The sequence below is a fragment of the Crinia signifera genome, chromosome 2, assembly GCF_055691185.1.
Source record: "Crinia signifera chromosome 2, ASM5569118v1, whole genome shotgun sequence".
NCBI lineage: Eukaryota > Metazoa > Chordata > Amphibia > Anura > Myobatrachidae > Crinia > Crinia signifera.
In genome coordinates, this window is record NC_139218.1 from 227,220,462 (window position 1) to 227,243,572 (window position 23,111).

The 23,111-nt window shown below is 47.4% G+C and overlaps 2 protein-coding genes across 3 annotated transcripts in view; one reads left to right on the plus strand and one right to left on the minus strand.

Annotated features, from left to right (window-relative positions):
• LOC146060581 (uroplakin-3b-like protein 1) overlaps positions 1–23,111 on the minus strand; it is a 90,152-nt gene that overhangs the window by 36,692 nt on the left and 30,349 nt on the right. The window lies entirely within an intron of this gene.
• The window catches only part of REPS2 (RALBP1 associated Eps domain containing 2), a 146,259-nt gene continuing 134,693 nt past the window's right edge, over positions 11,546–23,111 (plus strand). Inside the window, exons 1-2 of one of the 2 annotated variants that reach the window (XM_083173946.1) lie at positions 11,546–11,872; positions 22,361–22,484. In XM_083173946.1, the coding sequence (XP_083030072.1) occupies positions 11,672–11,872; positions 22,361–22,484 (325 nt within the window). In that variant the 5' untranslated portion in view covers positions 11,546–11,671. The remainder of the gene's footprint in view (positions 11,873–22,360; positions 22,485–23,111) is intronic. The other variant, XM_083173945.1, reaches the window with a different exon arrangement.

A 23,111-nucleotide genomic window follows, 5' to 3' on the forward strand; every position in this document is an offset into this window, starting at 1 on the left:
GGGCAGCATGTCCCTGACAGCAGCAGGGATCTCCGTGCGGCGTTCACCGCCGCGTGCACTTCCGGGTTGGCGGGCACGCGTCCACTAGGGGCGCGCGCGCCGTCCTTACCACAATTTAAAGGTACAGGCAGGAAATTAGGCAGGTTACCTGCAGGGATAAAAGGAAGTCCCTGGCAGGGGAACTCTGCCAGAGTATAGGTTCACACCAGCTCCAGCATTCCTGAGTATTGTATCCTGACTGTTATTATCACACAGACCCCGGCTTGTTTCCTGACCATTCTCTTGTCTCATCCCACTGTACCTGCATCCGAGTTACCCCGTGTATGACCTTGGCTAAACCTCCTCGACCCTTCTCTCAGTCTCATCCCAGTGTCCCGCGAAGTGCTCCCAGTGTATGACCCGGCTTGGCTTTGGATTCTCTCTTGTCTTCTCCCTCGTGTACCTCCTGACCGTACTGTAAACGACCCGGCTAGACGACCACGTTTCCATATTCCCATAACCACCACCAACTCACACGGGAAACCTGACCAGGGGGCCGCGACCGACGTGTCGGGCGCCGCTAAAGCCCAAATCCCGCTTGGAGGGGTCACTGGCAGAAAACCCCCGGCACGGTTAGACTCCGCGCCTCTGTGTCAGGTCAAGCCAATTCCCGAGTTGGTAGGAATCATACTACTTTGTGACAGAATACTCTGGCCCATTGGAATATGGATCCAGCCAGTGGTCCGTCGCCTAAAGAACTCCTGGAACACTTGTTAACGAGAGTAAACAAGCAAGAGCAGGATCAGGCACAAATCATGCAATGTTTGCAAACACTGATGCAGCGTAAGGAAGCACCGCCGGTCCCTCCTCCTCTGGTACCAGCACCCCCAGCCGTAGTGGCCAACGCTGCTCCTCCCCGAATTCCAAATCTGACAAAGTATGGCGGAGATCCAAAGGATCCGAGGATTCCTAAACCAATGCCTTATCCAGTTTGAGATCCAGGCCGCATCCTTTTCTTCGGAAAGAGCTAAAGTAGCTTATATCATTTCGCTACTGACGGGTCAAGCCTTGTCCTGGGCCTCACCCCTGTGGGAGAAGAATGACACCGTGATCAATAATAGCACTGATTTCATCGCTGCGTTTCGCAAAGTGTTCGATGAACCAGGCAGAGTGACGTCGGCTGCCTCAGCAATTCTTCGACTGAAGCAGGGAACCCAAACGGTGGGACAATACACTATACAGTTCCGGACCCTCGCTTCCGAGCTAGGGTGGAACGAGGAGGCCCTGATAGCCACATTCACGCAGGGGCTCTCGGAGAGAATAAAAGATGAACTGGCATCTCGGGACCCAGCAGAATCACTGGATGAGCTTATCTCCTTGTGTACCTGGGTGGACCTTCGCCATCGTGAGAGGGAGAAGGAGCAATCTTGGAAGTTTAGCTTCAAGCTGGCACCTCGATTTATTCCGCCAGGGGGCGCCTCTTCTTCAGCACCTTCAGTCTCCGATAATCAACCTACCGAGGAACCCATGCAGATTGGGAAGTCTCGCCTACCATTCGCTGAAAGGGAACGGAGATTCAAAAACCGTCTGTGTCTGTATTGCGGGGAGTCTGACCATCGTCTCTCCAGTTGCCCAAAACGTCCGGGAAACGACAAAGCCTAACTGACAGTAGGGGGGTCAGTTTGGGCGCGTTATTGTATACCCCGTCTCGAGTTCCCGCAGTGGGATTCACCATAGACATCACGCTACGGAATCAAAATTCCTCCCTAGTGCTAAAGGCCTTCCTAGACTCAGGCGCGGACGGCAACTTTATCACAGCACAAACCGTCAAACGCCTGGGAATTCAATGTCAAAGACTGGCCAATCCATTGCATATTGTGGGAGTGGATGGAAACAAATTACCGTTTTCAAGCATTCAGTCCAGCTCCTCTTTGGTCCACATGAAAATAGGAGCTCTTCATCAAGAGCTTATTTCTTTCTTCGTACTTCCTTCGGCAGAGAATCCCGTTATTTTGGGATTGCCCTGGCTACAGTTACACTCCCCCATACTCGACTGGAGGAATCCACAAGTACTGGCGTGGGGTGCGGAATGTCAGGGAAGGTGTCTCACCAAGGTGGAACGACCCCAATGCACTATCTCCTCTACTAAATTAGACCCTGAGGGCAAGCTTCCAACACCCTATCGGGCCTTTCAGGACGTATTTAGTAAGAGGGAGGCGGAGAGATTACCAGGCCATAGGGATTGGGACTGTGCCATCGATTTAATACCCGGGAAGTCGCCTCCACGTGGCCGGGTATTTCCGTTATCCATGGCTGAGTCCCAGGCAGTTTCGGAATACATTAAAGACAATCTGGAGCGGGGCTTTATCAGAGAGTCAAAGTCGCCTGCAGGTGCTGGTCTTTTCTTCGTTAAAAAGAAGGATGGGGGTCTTAGACCGTGCATTGATTATAGGGGACTTAATGCTATCACGATAAAGGACCGTTTTCCCCTTCCCCTAATTTCAGAACTCTTCGACAGGATCAAAGGGGCATACGTTTTTACAAAGTTGGACCTTCGCGGAGCATACAACTTGATCCGAATCAGACCGGGAGACGAGTGGAAGACGGCCTTTAATACGCGTGACGGGCCCTTTGAGTATTTAGTAATGCCGTTTGGCCTTAGCAACGCACCGGCAGTCTTCCAAAGGTACATGAACCATATCTTTCAAGACCTCTTGAATAAGTTCGTAGTCGTTTACCTGGACGACATTTTAATTTTTTCTAATAACCTCCAAGAGCATCGGCATCACGTTCGCGAGGTACTGTCCCGTCTTCGAAAACACCAGTTATACTGCAAACTGGAGAAATGCTCCTTTAAACAGCAGGAGATGCCTTTCCTGGGGTTCATTGTTACAGGCACAGAATTGCGGATGGATCCCAAAAAGCTATCCGCGATATCCGACTGGCCCCAGCCTATAGGCTTAAAGTCCATCCAGCGATTCCTGGGATTCTGTAATTTTTACAGACAGTTTATTAAAAATTATTCATCCGTGGTGGCCCCAATAACTAAACTCACTCGGAAAGGAGAAAATACTAAAGAATGGCCCTTGGAAGCCAAACAAGCTTTTTCTTTACTTAAGCAGCTCTTTATATCCGCCCCCATCCTAAGACGTCCCGATCCTGATAAACCTTTTTTTCTAGAAGTGGATGCCTCTTCAGCAGGGGTTGGGGCAGTCCTTTCCCAAAAGGATGACGCTAATAAATGGTATGCCTGTGGTTTTTTTTCTAAGAAATTTCAATCTCCCGAAAGAAATTATGCAGTTGGAGACAAAGAATTGTTGGCCATCAAACTGGCCTTGCAAGAATGGCGACATATTTTAGAAGGGGCAAAATTTCCAGTAACAGTTTATACGGACCACAGAAATCTGATGTATTTAAAGACCGCTCATTGTCTCAACTACCGGCAGGCTAGGTGGTCTTTGTTCTTTGACCGATTCAATCTCATTTTAACCTATCGTCCAGGGTCCAAAAATATCAAAGCGGATGCTCTCTCTCGACTCTTTGAGCCAGCTTCTTCGGAAGAATTGGAAGAGCAGAAACCTATCCTAAAGTCATCTTGTTTTTTCGCCTCCTCCAGGAAAATTAAGATTCCAGTCGGGAAGACTTTTGTGCCTTCAAGTTCACGAACCAAACTTTTACATTGGTACCATTCTTCTCGCTTCGCCGGACATGCTGGCGCAAAGAGAACTATGGAAATCCTTTGCCGTCACTACTGGTGGCCATCGGTAAGAGCAGATGTTAGGAACTTTGTGGCTGCTTGCGACACTTGCGCTCAACACAAATCCTCTTCGCAAGCTCCGTCCGGGTTACTTCAGCCTCTCCCAATCCCCAGTCATCCATGGGTAGATATCTCAATGGATTTCATTACGGAGCTTCCTGTTAGCCAGGGCTGTAACACTATCTGGGTGGTAGTGGATCGTTTTTCCAAGGCAGCCCACTTCATTCCACTAAAGGGCTTCCATCTGCCCCTAAGTTAGCCGAGATCTTCATTAAAGACATTTTTAGGCTGCTTGGGTTTCCCCAAAGTATTGTTTCAGACAGAGGGGTTCAGTTCTCTTCCAAATTCTGGCAAGCCCTATGTTCCTCTTTTAACATCAAACTTAATTTTTCTTCGGCCTATCATCCCCAGAGTAATGGACAAACCGAGAGGGTTAACCAAGACCTGGAGAAATTTTTAAGAGTGTATATTTCAGCCAATCAAGATAATTGGGTGTCTCTTCTTCCCTGGGCAGAGTTTGCCCACAACAATCTGTTTCATGAGTCCACCGGCAAGTCTCCTTTTTTCATTCAAAACGGGTTTCACCCTAACCTTCCAGAATTCTTTTCCAAATCTTTCAATTCATTACCAGCCGTTCAACAGACGGTTAAAAGATTTCTGGACATTTGGTCAGAAGTAAGGAGAAACTTGACTAAGTCCTCTGATCGTTATAGGCGCTACGCCAATTATAGAAGAAGAAATGCTCCTCAATTTAAACCAGGTGATAGGGTCTGGCTTTCCACAAAGCACCTATGACTCAAGGTTCCATCCATGAAGCTTGCTCAGAGATTTATTGGCCCGTTTCGCATTCTCCAAGTAATCAATCCTGTGGCAGTAAGACTCAAACTTCCAAAATCCCTTAGGATCCCCAACGTTTTCCATGTGTCACTTCTCAAACCGCTTATTATCAATAAGTTCTCCACCAGTAAACGTCCTTCCACTCCTATTCTGGTCGGTGATCAGGAGGAGTATGAAATAAATCAAATTCTAGATTCCAGGATCTCCAGAGGAGCCCTTCAGTTCCTCATTGACTGGAAGGGATTTGGTCCTGAAGAGCGCTGTTGGGTTAGGGCATCTGAAGTTCACGCCCCACAGGCACTTCTCAACTTCCATCGAAAATATCCCAACAAACCCTTCATAGGGTGTTCGGTGCCACCCCTAGGGGAGGGGGTAATGTCACGCTTCCCCGGACCGTGGGGGTCTCTTACCGGGTCCGGGGTCCAGCGTGGGGCGGCAGGCGAGTCCGGGGCCTGGGGCGGCAGCGTCTCAGCGGTGATCTGAGACAGCCGTCCGGGCAGCATGTCCCTGACAGCAGCAGGGATCTCCGTGCGGCGTTCACCGCTGCGTGCACTTTCGGGTTGGCGGGCACGCGTCCACTAGGGGCGCCCGCGCCGTCCTGAGCACAATTTAAAGGTACAGGCAGGAAATTAGGCAGGTTACCTGCAGGGATAAAAGGAAGTCCCTGGCAGGGGAACTCTGCCAGAGTATAGGTTCACACCAGCTCCAGCGTTCCTGAGTATTGTATCCTGACTGTTATTATCACACAGACCCCGGCTTGTTTCCTGACCATTCTCTTGTCTCATCCCACTGTACCTGCATCCGAGTTACCCCGTGTATGACCTTGGCTAAACCTCCTCGACCCTTCTCTCAGTCTCATCCCAGTGTCCCGCGAAGTGCTCCCAGTGTATGACCCGGCTTGGCTTTGGATTCTCTCTTGTCTTCTCCCTCGTGTACCTCCTGACCGTACTGTAAACGACCCGGCTAGACGACCACGTTTCCATATTCCCATAACCACCACCAACTCACACGGGAAACCTGACCAGGGGGCCGCGACCGACGTGTCGGGCGCCGCTAAAGCCCAAATCCCGCTTGGAGGGGTCACTGGCAGAAAACCCCCGGCACGGTTAGACTCCGCGCCTCTGTGTCAGGTCAAGCCAATTCCCGAGTTGGTAGGAATCATACTACTTTGTGACACCCTATCCCCAACCAGTGTACCTCTGGGATCTGCTGGAATTCTGATGTTTGGGTCCCCAACTGCCAGGATTTTGACCATATCGCACTGCATTATTTCGATGCTAATGTATACCTTTCTTGGGATAACTTAGCTGCTGCTATGTATTTCCTAGCTGAGATCGAGGATCCAAGTTAAGATAAGGCTACTGTATATTTCACATTTTAATTGTAAGTGCAATTAATGAATTCCTTATAAAAAAGGCTGTTTTAATTTGTTTTAACTTAACTCAATACATTATGCTCATGTGTCTGTAATTTTATGAATACCCATTTTATACCAAATTGAGTGAGGGCTTTACCCAAGATTTAAAGGATGAGAATAAAATACAGATGATTCATCAAATACATTTATTTGGGATGTGGCCTTTGGAATAAACATTGTTCTAGTCACTGAGCACAATTTGGTAGCACATTTTGGGGTCCTGGATAAGTTCCTGGAGCTATTGTGTGCAGGGGAGTAGCGAGGGCGGAGCACGAGCTCCGGGCGCCGGAAAAAAACAGGGAGCTGAAGCCTTGCCTGCAGCGCCAGCTCGCCTGCTCCCTGCCAGCTCCCCGCTGTGTCCAGGAGATGTGCTGCTATTTTCAATTCACGTCTCCCGCTGGACTGCTAGCCAATAGGCGCTTGCGGGCCAGCAGCCAATCAACTGGTGGCTGCTGGACCGCAAGCAGCTATTGGCTAGTGGTCCAGCAGGAGACTTGAATTGAAAATAGAGGCTGGGAGCCGGGACCAGGCTGCTGCACTGTTCTGTCCCCCTTGGCAACAAGCAATTTTAGTCCCCCTCGGCAACGAGCAATTTCAGTTCCCCTTGGCAATGACCAATTTCAGTCCCCCTTGACAAGGAACAATTTCAGTCCCCTTTGGCATCGAGCATGAAGCCCCTTGACATCGAGCATGAAGCCCCTTGGCATCGAGCATGAAGCCCCTGGCATTGAGCATGTAGTGAGTGGTACTTATGTGTCAAATGTATAATGAGCATTACGGTTTGTTATATAGTATGTAATGGGCATTACAGTTTAGTATATAGTATGCAATGGGCATCATGTGTGGCCTTATTTGCAATTGGCATTACAGCATGTGGCTTTATGTGTAATTGGTATTATAAAGTTTGCTAAAATGTGCTATGGGCATTATGTGGTATAATGTTAAGCCGTGGCCCCTTTTTCACCTACTACAAACTGGGGGGAGGGGGGCGCAGCACATGCCTGGGCACCATGGCACCTAACTACACCACTGACTCTATGTGATATAGGATGGAAAATAGGTCTCCAATGGCTGCTTATCTAGGATTCTGATTTGCATGCCTGAGCCCCCAGCTTAACAGGGCTATTTGGATATCCCCAAGTGATCACTGGTAATTGAATATACCCCTTTTTCTGTAATTCTTTCTTTAATTTTTCTATCCAGGCCATATGAAAAATTTAAGGTATTTTGGAAAAAATAACATTTCCCACTAGGTGGATATAATTTTACCTATTGAGATAACATTACCAATTTTTTTTAAATTGCTGCAATTATAGCCAAAATGATCTATTTCTTACAGTTGTATTTTCTTTTGGTTGTTTTCTGTTCCAAAACTATCTAGTGATCTACTGTCAATACAATATGTGGACAAAAGTATTCATTTGCTTGACCATTACACCAACAGGGACTGTAATAACAGTGCATTCAGGTACATATACTTTGTTATGGAGTTGATCCGCTTTTTCAGCTTCCACTCTTCCTGTGAGACTTTAAACAAGATGTTGGAGCGTTTCTGTGGGATTTTGTGCCCATTCATTCTGTAGAGCATTTATGAGGTCATGACATGATCTTGCAGTGGCAAACGCAGGATTTTTAGAGGAGGGTTTCCAAATGTAACCCAAAATCTCCCACTCTGCAGCGCATTGGACTAAGCGAAGGGGTCTGGGGGAGTGGTAAAAGGTCTTTTTATACACTGGATACTGTTTCGAAAACAGTATTACTATTTAATAGTACAGGTGGTATAGGCCAACGGTTCTCAAACTGTGGGTCCTGACCCCAAAGTGGGTCCCGAACTTCTCAGCATGGGGTCGCGATTCCATGATGCTGACCATCTGGCTGATGACTTTTCTAATCTCAGTCAGTGATTCAAGGAGTCTGAAATATCTGTTGAATTGTCTGTTACATCAGACTCCACACATCATTTTGTGCTTCCATGCTGCCATGTATGTGCTGTCTGCTGACTACGCGTGTGATGTGATGACCTTCTGCAGTACCTTGCTGGGGTCCCGTAATTATTTTTATTGTCTAGTGGGGTCTCAGAGTAAAATAGTTTAAGGACCCCTGGTATGGGCTGTTTCAAAAAGTGGATAAGTTGTCAGGAAAAATATAATAAATATATACACACAGGGCCGGCGGCACCACTAGGCAGCTGGAGGGTGGCAGTTCTCCCATCACCCCCAGCATGGAGGGTTAGCGAACTGTGGTACCTGTGTAAACAGCTTGCGTCCCCGGCGTCCCTGCAGTGCTGGAGCGTGCTGGAGCGTGCAGGGGTGTCCGTGCCGCCGGGGGAACCTGCGGCACTGTCATTGTGTATAAGCTAGCCGCGGCTGGCGGGGTCCGTACAGTGAATAGATAATAACTAGCACTATGCGCACGGCGGCGCGGGAACACCCCTGCACGCTCCAGCACTGCAGGGACGCCGGGGACGCAAGCTGTTTACACAGGTACCACCCCCCCCCCAGCACCGGGGCGCCCCCACCCCGACTCGCCTGGGGCGCTCCGGTGCCTTGCACCGGCCCTGTATACACAAACATAATAGAACCAGTACTGCACTTTCTAAGCTCACAATCTCCCACTTCATGGTAAGGCTCTTCCTCTTGGCAGCTATTTTCTGATTCTATTGCGATGTTTGAGGGCTCAGATCCACACATACAGTAAATGTGGAAGAAGAAGCTGGTGCACTAGGCATATGCAGCAGCTCTGCCCTGTCCCTTTAGGTCCATACACACTGGGCGACTATGCCCAGTGTGTATGGACAGCGATGATGGCGTTCATCGCTGCGGGGAAAGCCGCTCAGTGCATACACACTGAGCGGCTTTCCCCCTGCCCGGTACTGACAGAGGGGGGGAGGACGGCATTGCATAACGGAGCGCTATGCAAAGCCGTCCTGAAGGCCGCTCATCTGCTGGTATAACCAGCAAATGAACGGCTTTCACGGCATTGTTGTGGGAGCGCACAGCAGCGCTCACCACTCAACGCTGTACACACTGGGCCATACACACTGGGCGGCTTTGAGCTGAAAGCCTCTCAAACCTGCCTCTCAAACCTGCTGTTTTGAGAGACTTTCAGCTCAAAGTCGCCCAGTGTGTATGGGCCTTTACACTGCATGATGTGGTGGCAGCTCTATTGATCATATTATATACCAGTGCTATTGTTGTCATAATTTAAGGCACTTGCCAAGAAGAGGGGGGGTTTCCAGGAAACCAGAAACCCCCCACCACCACCCTGCATTTGCCTATGTCTTGAATAAGAAAGCCTGGCTCACAATCTCCATTTCATCTCAAAGGTTCTCCATGGGGTAGAGATCATGGTTCTGTGCAGGCCAACCAAGTTCTACAACACTGAACTCATCATACCATGGACCAGATTCTCTAAGCTTCAAAAGTGATAAAATGGAGTGTGATAAACAGCCAGCCAATCAGCTCCTGCCTACCATGTCACAGACTGCGTTTGAAAAATGTCAGACAGGAGCTGATTGGCTGGCTGTTTATCACTCTCCAGTTTATCACTTTTGAAGCTTAGAGAATCTGGCCACATGTCTTTATAGTTCTTGCTCTGAGCACTGGGGCACAGTCATGTTGATATAGAAAAAAGCCTTCCCCAAATTGCCACAAAGTTGGAAGCAGAACTCTATAAGGCAATGTCTGCCGTCCGGCACCTCCCCTGCCCTGTGAGTTTGAATCAGTTAATTGAAAGACGTCGTTATTGCTTCTGTGGCTGACTCCCACTCCTAGCAGGACCATAGACACATATTTATATAAGATGGTGTGTGTGAGTGTGTGTGAGGGTGTGTGAGGGGGGGCACCAATATTTATCTTGCCTCTGGCTAACTGGCTAACTGGGACGAACTTACGCCCCTGGTTGGAAGCAAAGCATTGTTCAAAATGTCTGAAGAATTAAGATTGCTTTTCACTGGAGATAAGGGAGCCTAGCCAGGGACTTCCTGAGTCCCATAGCAAAAGCCCATTGTCACTACAATCTCCCTTACAGTGCCCATACACGGTATAATTATTGTATGCAATTTGGACTACATTGCATTGCATTGTGTACATTTTGCAATGCAATGAGATGCAATGCGATGCAATCTAGTACAAAAATAATGTGCAGCACATACTTTTTTGAACTGTGTGATGGAATGCGCACGGGAGCACGCATCTCATCGCACCTGGCAATTGTACCGTGCATGGGTGCCTTTAGGGAAGCAACAAAGGGAGAGAGAGAGGGGGGGGGGGGGTGAGAAAGAGAGGTAGAGAAAGAAATGGGGGGTTTGGGCTGGGGAAAGAGAGAGCGATAGAGGGGATTCATAGAAAAAGAGTTAATTAAAGAAAATGTCAGGGAGAGAGAGACAGTGTCAGGGAAAAAGAGAACGAGAGAGAGTGATAGGAAGAGAGATAGTTTATTGGAAGACTAATATGAGACATATATATATATATATCAATATTCAGAGAGCGCTTAAATTTAAGAATATTTATATTTATTCATTAAATGAAACAAATAAAACATGTAAATACACAACTGAATCAAAGCCACATCCTTTTCTAATTTGCTTGGATATACCCAACCTGTATATACACATTTGTCATTTTATGGATTTTTGTTAGATACTTAGTTCACCTTATTTTATCTCTTTTTTATTCCATCTTATTTTTATTATATATAATTTACAATTGAACTTCCTACTTTTTTAAGGTCGTCATTTTTTTTTTTGCAATTTTGTTTTATGTTTTAAGTCAAAGAAAAAGAATAGAATGATTTTCTTTGATTTGGGCCAAATGTAATAGGGTGTGGGAATCAGAAAGGGGACTATGTCAAAACCAGACCCGGACAAGACATCAAAATCTGCAGTCCGGAGCTTGTAGTGTCCGGTCCGGGGGGTGTCTTGTCTGGGCGATGCTTGTGACAGCTGTCACCAGGGAGAGGAGATGGGGAGATTACAGCCTCCTCGTGTGGTCCAGACCATTCCGGTTTTTGCTACATGCCCCTGGACCATACAGGGAGGCTTTATTCTCCCCCTCCTCCTCTCCCTGGTAACAGCTGTCACATGAAGTACCCCGGACAGGACACCTCCAGGAAGGGACACCCCCCCCGGACCGGACACTACAAGCTCCGGACTGCAGATTTTGATGTCTGGTTCGGTGATCTGGGGTCTTGTCTTGGTCCCGTTTTTACCCATACCCATCAGAAAGTGAGAGATTTTTGGAGAGTTCTTCCATTACTTTAAAGCGGCAATCAATTCCATGACAAAATCAACCTGTTTTTTTTTTTTTTTTTGCAGTGTAAATGATTGCTGCTTTAAAATAACGGGAAAACTCTTCCAAAATATCTCACATTCTCATTATCATGTATTCATTTTCACATTTGAGTTTGCTGTGCATTGGTGTCATCCCATGTATGTTCGACCTGTGAACAGTAGGGGGCAGCAGACTCACGACCCTGCACAGCATAGCAGCAATGCAGAGAGAGGATGTTTCACCAGCTGCAGTAACACCTCCTATTTTCAGCTTTTTATCTCTAGTTGAGAAAGCAGCACAGGAAGAGAGTGACAAACGTACAAAGTAAGGAAAGCCACTGCTCCCCGCCTTATGTTTTATTGGCTTGGGTTCATTAGGCTGTGATTCCCAGGCAGCAGCAGCAGCAGATCTATGGACTCAGCACCTTCAGTGGTGCCTGCTGGCCAAGCAGCTGGGGGACCGTATCTGCCTCTTAGTGACAATGAACAGAAACGTTACTCTGAGCTCTTCTCCTTGTGTCAGGCTGAAGGATCTGCAAGACTGGCAGCTGATAGCAGTAAAGTGGGTGAGCTGTTCAGAGGATGCCAGCTACCTGCGGAAACTTTACACCAGGTGGGTTCCTAATGCTAGGTACACACCAGGACGACTAGGGCCCGATCAGCACAATCTAGATCCAATTCCGATCAATCGGATGTAGATTGTGTGCTGATTGGGCCCTTTTCTGACCTGGTGTGGAGCGATTCCGATCCGATGCGCGGTCCCGCGGGTCGGTCGGTCGTTATTGAGATCCTACCTGCTGCAGGTAGGATCTCAATGACGACCATAGAACCGGGTGCGGGTCGCCATCGGATCGGACCCGCTCACGGTGCACATCGTGAGCGGGTCGTGCCCTCCCGCGTCATCGTGAGCGGGTCGGACGAGACACTGACGACCCGCTCACGATGTGCATCGTGAGCGGGTCGTCCTGGTGTGTACCCCGCATCACACTGCTGTGACAGGCTGTATGATTCTATGCCGTGCACAGCTGGAAGGGGGATGGTGCAGTATAGCTTTGGTTGGTATCTGCAGCTGGAAAGGGCAGTGCCATCTTTATATAGCCTTGCCATATGAATGCTTGTAAACAGTACTAGCAGGTAGTGTGAGTGCTGATGTCAGAGTAGACTTTACATACTTACAGGACCAGTTAGGCCTCTTCTTAATGCACTGGAATTACCAGTCAGCTGAGGTTGTGCAAATGCCTTCACTGCCGATCAGCATATAATGGAATAAGTGTCTCCCCTGAGACCAAGAACTCTGCTTAGTTTTGTACAGCAAACCACAGTAACAATGACAGTGGTAGATGCTGGTGTTTGTAGCAGAATGAAAGATTCTGTTTGAGCAGCACAATCCTGGTAGCACATATCTCTCTCACACTATGGGGCAGATGTATAAAGCAGGGATAAGGGAGGAGAAGTGATACAGTGCCTGGTAATTTATCACCGGCCAATCAGCTCCTGACTGTTAAGTTACAGGCTGGGTTTAAAAAGGGACTATTAGGTGCTGATTGGCCAGTGATAAAGTACCAGACACTTTATCACTTCTTCGTTATCACTGCTTCGTTATCACTGCTTCGTTATCACTGCTTCATACATCTGCCCCATATTTACCTCTCTCTCTGTCACACACACACACACTTATGGATCAGTTGGTCACCAGCAAGTTGTTAGACAGTCATTAGGTTGACACATTAGGTCGACATGTGTCTAGGTTGACATGCAGGAATGTCGACATGGGTTAGGTCGACATGGTCATTAGGTAGACATGGGTAAGGTCGACAGGGTGATTAGGTCAACGTGGGTAAGGTTGACAGGGTCATTAGGTCGACATGGGTAAGGTCGACAGGGTCATTAGGTCGACATGGGTAAGGTCGACAGTGAAAAAGTCGACAATTTATTATTATTATTTTTATTTATTGTTTACCCTTATGTCCTAGTGGATGGTGGACACCAAAACATGCCACCACATCCCCTTGCAACGCTCGCTGCGCTCACCATGCTTTGGGTGCCTCGCTACGCTCGGTACACTATTTTATTCTCCCGCCACGCCCTAGTGGATGGTAGGGCATGAAATACCGCCTGTCGGCACGTCGGCTCAAAAAAAAACCCAGTAAAAAAATAAACCATGTAGACCGAATGACCAATGTCGACCTAATGACCCTGTTGACCTAACCCATGTCGACCTAATGACCATATCGACCTAAAGTCTTGTCGACCTTACTGCGTGTCGACCTAAACTCATGTCGACCTAAACTCATTTCGACCTATCTGAATGTCGACCTAGTGGTGTAGACCTAATGCTTGTCGACCTACTTGGTGGTTTCCCAATGACTGTATCCCTATGAAAGTGTCTATAAAGGGTTTCATTATTGTTCAGCATTAGTGCTCTCAGAGTAGCTACTGCAGCACATGCCATTTACAACAGTAGCACTTCAGGAACCAGTTTTGTTGTATGGATTTTACCTTTTAGTGGTGAAGCAAATGGAAAAAGCTGGTAATACTAGTTAATAATTCACGCAGCACTAGACTTTATAAAGCATAGTGCAAGCTGAATTTGCTCAAGATCGCCCACCTATACACTATTGGTACTATTATTTAGTAGAGATGTGCGGCAGCCACTTTTTCGGGTTTTGGTTTTGGATCTGGATCTCCCTTCGTGTTTTGGATCTGGATTGGTTTTGGCAAAACCACCCTTGCGGGTTCTGGTTTTGGATCTGGATTTTTTTGGAAAAATGCAAAAAATTGCTAAAATAACAGAATTTGGGCCTGTTTTTGCCCCTAAAGTATTATTAACCTCAATAATATTAGTCACTTCACAGCTCACAAAATTGTTTTAATTTACTGTAGTTGGGCCAAAAGGAGTAAAGATGGCGGGGCGCGCGTGCGTCTTATATAGAATCCAGATCCCGCGAGAATCCGACAGCGCAATGATGACGTTTTGCCTCTTTTTCGGTCCGGAATTCAGGCGGGAACTCCCGAGCCGACTCGGATCCTGACTCGGTTCACCATATTCGGATCTGTCGGATTCCAGCGATCCGGACCCGCTCATCTCTATTATTTAGTATAATGATTACTGTGTTAAAAAAGGAACTCAGCTCAGCTCATAAGTGCATGTCGACCATCGGGTGCCCCACTGACCAGCACTGTTAGTCTATATATTTATCTCATAGCTCCCAACTTTGAGGAGGGACGCTTGGTGCATCCCAAATTTTGGGGGTGTGACCTAGCAGGAAGGGGGCTTGGCCTATACTCGCGACCCTCCCACAAGGCCATGCCCAACTTTCACTGCTGTAGGGGCCTGACAGGGTGGACTACCGACTGCCCCGCCCCCCCACCGCAGAACAGGCCCCGGGCAGTATGCGGGAAAGTCCCAAAAAGATGGGACGTTCCCACAGAAAGCAGGCCAGTTGGGTTGTATGTTATCTATCTATCTATTGTAAAAGGGTACTGTACCTATTTTCTGAACTTTATTGGATGATGTGTACAGATGGAGCAGCTCTCAATGGACTTGCTCCTGGTGATAGTCTCGGCAATCACCACTGTGTGCCATGCGTCAGAAGGGGGAGCGCGCGCATGAGACGCTTGTGTGCCTGTTCTGTCGGAGCCCTCTGCTGGCTCCCCACAGCTGATCGCATTAATGTATGATGTATCCCAGGGCATCATCTACTGTGAAACTAATGAAGCTTAACCATTTGAGTGCCAACATCTTTGTGAGAAATGCACAAAATATAAGTGCCAACATATCTGTGAGTGCCAACATACCCTTCATCCCGCAGAGCCCTGAAGCACCTTTTTAATTGAGTAAATTTTTCGTACCATGTGGGCTGCTGAGAGTTGTAGTCTAGCTCTGTGATTTGCGCTCTATAAATAGCGTGAAATGTGGTTTAAACCGGTTTAAACTACAGTTCCCTACAATCTGCAGAACTTATTTTTGTGACATTCACAGTAATAGCATCCTATGAAGGAGGCTGGGTATAAATAAAGGTGAGATGGAGCCCGGGACAAAGAGGTATCTAACAAGGTCATTTTGATGACCGCGAGTGGTGTGTGCTGTCCATGCAAGTGTTACAAGGCCCTTTGTACCATGTTACCCTATTGTTACTGGTTGTGAAGGGAACTTCATAACAGTTACAGCTTCAGTTCCCCAAAAATGTAGGTTTGACACTGGTGTATCCATTTCCTGAATGATGATAAAATAAACATTCTGAATCACCAATTTCAAGTGGGGAAGAGAGGTGACTGGGAATATTGGAACTGTGCATGTGGAAATGGAATGAATTCAGGATCCCGACAGTCAGTTCCCCAAAAGTGGATACCTACAGTAAGTATTAGGGTTAGGTACTAGGGGGAGGCTTTGGGTAAGGAGAGAATAGGGCTGGGCCGCATACACACGGAGCGACTGCTGCCTGTGCTGAGTGACAAGCTTTAGCATGATCGCTCAGCACATCTAGCAATGCACCCCGCAATGCTGTGTGCTGAGCGATCCTGCTGAGCCCTGCAATCTAGCAGTAAAGACAGTGTAAGCATCGCCATCACTGCAGGCCATACACATGGATATATCCATGCTACAATTCTAAGCAATCTAGTTAGATCGCTTAGAATGGGGGGCTGAAATCATCCTATGTGTATACCCCTTTAGGCTGCAGAAGGGGGACGGTTAGGGCTAGGCTGTGGAGGTTGGGATCATTGGGTCGACCTAATGATGGTCAACAGTCATTAGGTCGACATACTGGAAGGTCAACAAGTGTCTAGGTCGACATGGCACAATGTCGACAGGTGCCTAGGTCGACATGGGTTAGGTCTACAGTCAAAAGGTCGACATGGGGTTTTTCACTGTTTTTTGACCTGTATGTCGACACAGTTGACATGGACACAGTTTTAAGTGCACCGCGTCCACTAGTATATTCTCCCACCATGCCCTAGTGGATGGTAGGGCATGAAATACTGCCTGTTCGCACATGTCGGGTCAAAAAACAGTGAAAAACCCCATATCGACCTTTTGACTGTCAACCTAACCCATGTCGACCTAGACACCTGTCGACCTTGTGCCATTTCGACCAAGACACCTGTCGACCTTTAAGTATGCTGATCCAACGGTGTCGACCTAATGACTGTCGACCATCTTTAGGTGGACCAACTGACCGTATCCCGCTGCGGGAGGGGTGGGTTCGAGTAGGGTTAAAATACTTACCAGGATCCATCTATATTAGTGTTCCTTCTAGGAACCAAATGAGGCAGGGCGCTGGAGGGGCGGACTGGGCACGCCGACGTCACTAGAGGGGGCGTGCCTGGTCCGCCGACATCACTACAGGAGGCGTGCCCGAGCCACGGCGTCACTACAGGAGGCGTGCCCGGGCCGCCGCGTCACTACAGGAGGCGTGCCCGGGCCGCCGCGTCACTACAGGGGGCGTGCCCAGGCCGCCGCATCACCAAAGGAGGCGTGCCCGGGCCGCCGCATTGCTGAAGGGGGCTTGCCCGGCCATGACTACGTCACTGAGCTGCCTTCAGCGATGCGACGGCCCGGGCACTCCTGGCGGGACAGACTGCAGGCTGATTTAGTGGGGCGCTGCTAGAGGGGCAGGGCGCATTTTGCCCTTTAAAAATCGGGCAGGGCGCAGCACCTCGCTAAAACAGCCTAGCGGGAACACTATATATTTTGAACATCAGGATGCTATTGCCTGCATCTTGTCCATTGTGATTGGGACTGTCAGGATGAGTTTGAAGAAACTCAGGGAGCCCGAGGTGTGCTCCCACCACCAGTGCTGTGCCTAAACACGTGCATAGGGGGCCGTGCGATCGATGGACCCTCTCCCAAAGGAGAAGGGCCCTGTTTTTCCCCCAACCCCTCTCAGCCATAAGGCCGAAGAGGGGAAAAAAGGGATTGGTGGGTCCTCTTTGCCGAAGCTTAGAGAGACCCGCTTTCCTCAATCCCCGGAAGGGTCAGGACGGTGGGTCCTCCGCACCCGAAGGTTTGGAGAGACCCGCATTAGGCTTCCCTCCGCCTTGCGGCTCGGGGTCACCCTCAAGGGGACCGAAGCTCTCCCCAAAAGGATGAGAGCTTCGGTACATTGGGGAATGGTAGACCCATAAGGGTCAACCACGCAACCCAAAAAAACGTGACACACTACAGAAAACAGAAAACGTGAAAAGTGCACGAACGTGAAGAGAGAAGAGAAATAAATAATAAAGAGGATCCCAGCCAGAAGGCCAGGGTAGGTGTGTGAAAAATTGTCCTACCCTATCCAAAAAGACGAGGTAAGGACGTGCAGCCTAACCTAGAGGGGAAGTGAGTAGTGCAAGTACTTACTAGTGCATGGTGATTTTGGGATCACCCGTGCATGTTCGGCACCCCCGAGTTTCCCCGGGGGCACAGTGTAGCCTCGGACTCCAGGCAGCCAACCGATCAGCGTCCGACCAAGTGTTTCTCTGCTCCCATCGTAGGGCACTTTCCAGCCCCTGGCATGGGAATGGATACTCCACTGGGCTTTTCGAATGACTCCCTTAGAGGTTGAGGCCCCCTCGGAAGAGCAATCTACTCAGTCTCAGTGTTTCTCCAATCCCAAGGTTAAGGTACTAAGCTGGGCTTTTCGCGGTCTCCCCATCAGAGGCTACGAACCTCTGGAACAGGAGCCATGTACTCAGTCCCAGCCTTTTGACCGCTCCTTGGGAATGGATACTAGACTGAGCCTTTCGCTGTCTCATCCTTCGGGGGCTACGAACCCCGTCAAGAGAGCCAAACTACTAGGCCCAGTGTTTCTCCCCCCCTCCTACCAGTGGGTTTACGGAAACAACACCTCAGGATTTTATACCCAACCGTGGTCACCCTATGTATTACTGTAGTGATGTATGGCTATATATATTTATTCATTCAGCATCAGTCTATATACTGTACATACAGAGATATTTTTTAGATTGTCCATTTGGTCCTATGCATTTATTGTTTTTTGCCTGCAGTGCATGTAAGCATTTGAACACCTTTTGAATTAAAACACAACTGCACAAATTGATTTCTAGTTATACTATTTTACCATGCGTTATATGCCCTACAGAGGTAAAAATATGACATTGTTAGGTTTGTAAGCTTTAATTGATAATATTACAGTAAATATTAATCTATAGATTGTAAGCTTGCGAGCAGGGCCCTCCTACCTTTGACTGTCTGTAAATCGGAAATGGTCATCTGTCAGACCACACTTAGGTCGACAGTCATTAGGTCGACCCCGGAAGGTCGACTGGCCCCAAGGTCGACAGGGTTAAAGGTCGACATGGGCCAATGTCGACATGGGTTTAGGTCGACAATCATTAGGTCGACATGAGTTTTTCACAGTTTTTTTGAGCCGACATGTGCCGACAGGCGGTATTTCATGCCCTACCATCCACTAGGGCGTGGTGGGAGAATAAAATAGTGGGCCGAGCGTAGCCAGGCACCGTGCCTGAAGCATTGCGAGTGAAGCGAGCGGCTGCGGTTCAACACCAACTGTGTCCATGTCGACTGTGTCGACATCCGGGTAAAAAAACTGTGAAAAACTCATTTCGACCCAATGACTGTCGACCTAAACCCATGTCGACCTTGACCCATGTCGACCTTTAACCCTGTGGACCTTGGGGCCAGTCGACCTTCCGGGGTCGACCTAATGACTGTAGACCTAAGTCTGGTCTGACAGATGTACCGATTCCCTGTAAATACCCTGTTTGTTGCATCACTGTCTCCTTTTGTAAAGCACAACAGAATATACTGCGCTATCTAAAAAACTGTTAAAAAATAAATAAATAAATAAAACCCTGCTTTCCCAGGGTAATTACTGGAAGGTCCCAGGTTAATTTGAGCACTCCTAACTTTTCCTGTTGATCAGTGTGTCTGCTTGTTGAGTAAAGTTGGAATTTAAATCTCTTTCTGGCCTAATTTCTGTGCTTAATCATTTTGCGGTGCTCAGAGAAAATCAATTTTTCGGGCCTAAAATGTTTTGAGGTGAAGTTGTAATGCCAAGTTGGTGCTCACTCCAGATGGCATACCTTTAGTCACTGCTACACTTATTAACATATTCAAATGTGGCAGCATCCTTCCTGGGGATTCAGTATGAAATCCCGGCGGTCGGGATCCCGGCGTTCAAAATCCCGACGCCAGAATCCCGACCGCCGAAATCCTGACAAGGGGGGGACGTGGATCGCCCCCCCTTGCGGGCTCGCTGCGCTCACCACGCAGCGGGCCCGGTGCCTCGCTACGCTCGGCACGCTAATTTATTCTCCCTCCAGGGGTGTCGTGGACACCCACGGAGGGAGAAATTGTTGGGATTTCGGCGGTCGGGATTCCAGCGTCTGGATTCTGAATGCCGGGATCCCGACCGCCGGGATTTAAACTGCATCCCCTTCCTGGGCTGGTAATATTTATACAATGTTTAATACAGATTAACTTGATACTCTACAGACCTTTTTAATAAACTCAACAACACTAACAAATTTCACTAGTATATAAGAAAACAGTATGTGCACTACAGTAGGTACAACATATATTATCTATACTTGAAAATTTTTGGGGTTTAATTGTAAAGCAGTGACACTAGGGGCTTATTTATTAAACCATCACTTCCCAGTTAGCCAAGATGTGGGAGGGCGTAGAGCAAGCAGCTTGGATAAGGCATTGCTTTTTGCTGTATTGGTTTGTTCTGGCTACTACCAGTCTTAATTCAAAGGTAGAAGAAAAGGACTTTCGTCTTTTAGGGGGAACTACCACTGTCATAGTAGAGGAAAGTTTAACCACATTTATTGCACATGTGAGTAGCCTAGGAAAAAACAAATGAACAACTGACCAGTTATACTTAACCAAAATATACATTGTATCTTTTTATTAGTGTACTGTGCTCCGCTACACATTACTTATTTCTACTTATTTATTATTACAAGTTATTGTAGCCAGTATTGGAAAGAAAATAATTAGGGTTTGGCCTTCTCTACTGGGGCCTAATTAGTTGGTGCCTTAAGACACACCACAATCAATACTGCTGTGCAATTTGGGGCAAATGCGGGCTGGTGTCAGAGCATCCGCTCCTTCCAAATGAGCTAGGGTGACCTTGTCTGGAGGAACTCTGGGTAGCTACAGAGGCTGAGGCAGTTGAGGCATGAGACAAGTGTCTAGGGAGTCTTGGTGGCCTAGTGAAAGTCGTCCCCCCCCCCCCGGTTGTAACAAAAACCTGGTAATAAGAGCAGATGACAGTTGACTATTTGCTGTGAAATGCTGGAAAGCTGCCAAAAACTGTCATTCAGATATTACCAGGTTTTTGTCCCAACCAACCCAATCTATCAATCAATCTGTAGATGTATGGCCAACTTTAGTTTATATACAGAGATCATAGCTTTTTATTTTTCTTGTGCCTTCTGCCAAACTCTTAACTTGGCGATGCCAGGTTCTGTCTCGCCTCTCTGGTGTCTTTTGCTCTTAATTCTATTGCTTCTTTCCTGCTTTATCACAGTGTCTTCACCTGTTTGTTTATGTCATTTTTTTTAGCTATGGCTAAACATTGGCCTCTTCTTGACTCCTTCTGGTTCCAGAACTTGGCCACAGTGCCTTTTTTCTTCTTCCACATATTGTCACCTGTTACTAACTGCCATCGGAGTGCCCTTATCCCACTCGCATTGGGGTAGATGTATTAAGCCTGGAAAAGAGATAAACTGAAGATAACGTGTAGATAAAGTGAAAGGAGAGAAAGCACGAGCCAATTAACAACCAACTGTCATTTTCAAACACGGGCAGATTTATTAAGCTTGTGAAGTGATAAACTGTCTGGGTTTTATCACCGGCCAATCAGCTCCTACCTGTGAAGTTACAGGCTTGGTTTGAAAAATGACAGGTAGGAACTGATTGGCCGGTGATAAAAACCAGACACTTTATCACTTCACCAAGCTTAATAAATCTACCCCACAGTTCCATTGGCTGGTGCTTTATCTCCTTTTACTTTATCCCCAGTTTATCTCTTCTCCTGGTTTAATACATCTGCCCCACTCTCTAATGTACACCTATGCGATTGTATGAGGTATGTGATGCATTATGGCACATTGTGGAACCAAAACTCAGCCAATGCCGAGGTCTGACTGACGCACCACTATAGTCCCTGATTGATTACTTTGAAAATGTTAATAATCAGATGGCCTATCACTGAAAGGCCCAGAAAATTCACTGGCCCAGGTTCTAGTGATATCTGTGTCCTCATTCAAATGGACTCCTCCCAAGCAAAGTGGAGATATCTGCTAAGAGGTGATGTCACTAGGGACCCACAGGAGCATGCATATTATAGGTACACATTAGATGATGTACCTGATATGTTACTCTGATCTGTGGGATTGTGTGACATATTGTCAAGTGTGTACTCAGCAGAGGTGGATTTAGACCTCATGGGGCCCTAAGCAAGATACCGCTTTGGGGTCCTCCTTGCTCAAACAATCCACAGCATTATATTTTTGCTGCTGATTGTAGGTTGCATCAATAGATTAACTTGGCGCATGCGTGGTCTACCGAGAAAAGCTGCATTGGCATCGGCATTGCATACAAATCTGAATTAGGCTCTAGGTCTTTTGGAAGTAGGCAATGTGTCCAGGAGGGACACATTGTTCTGTTTCTGGGACTTCCCTCATAATATATGATTGCCATCACCTGTGTGGAAGCACCTTTCTAATAAATAAACCTGTGTGAAACAGGTGACGGCAATCATACATTATGAGTGAAGTCCAGAAACAGAGCAATGTGTCCCTTCTGGAGAGGGTCATGTTGGGAGGTATGATACTGTACTTTAGGAGTGTGGGCAGGTCCATGTAATGTTATGACATCACATGGTAGTTGCAGTGCTCTTCTGGGAACTTTTTCTTTGACCAGGGTATCTGTATGGGGCAAATCCTCTGGGAACCAGCTTTAGTTTTGTAATAATTACCGTCTCTGGAATATCATACAAAACACAGTTAATGTGTGGAATAGATATGGAATAAAAGCAAAACTTCAGAGAATGCATTTGTACACAATATTATTGAAGAAATCCTTTTTGGTTTTATGCACGTTTCTGATTTGTTTTCCTCCTAGATCACAGAGCTGTGTGGTGCGAAACATGTGGGTTACTTCGGTCCAGCCCAGTTCTTTATTGCTATGAAATTAATTGCTGCAGCACAAGCAGACCTCCCAGTGCACCTGGAGAGCATCAAGTGTGGTGAGAGGCTGATCTAGTGTATGCAATAAATGTGTCTGCTCTGCTGCAAATGTTTCTGCAAATAAGCAAGTGCTCAAGATATAGAGGACACTAGATGGCGCCTGATGGAGCAATCCAAGTGTTGCTCTATTCGGCTGCCCTCAGCCATCGATGCTGATATTAATGTTTATTAATTATTACCAGTTATTTATATTACATACACATCCTGCAGCACAGTACAGAGAATATTTGAAATTTCAAATCAGTCACTGCCCCAGTGGAGCTTACAATTCCCCACCACACACACACACACACACACACACACACACACATTCATTCTAAGGTTAATTTTGTTGGGAGCTAATTAACCTACCAGTATATTTTTGGATTGTGGTAGGAAACCAGAAAACCGGGAGTGCACGGGGAGAATATACAAACTCCACACAGGGCCATGGTGGGAATGGAACCCATGACCTCAGTGCTGTGATGCAGTAATGCTAACCATTATACTGTCCGTTATCATGTTCCTTCATTTTGACTGGCTGGTAACTAATGAACTAGGTAAACACGCCATTAGCCAATTATTGTTGTGTATTGTTCCCTTCTGAAAGGCACCTGTGGTTTACCCATGCCTACTTTTGTCAGTTA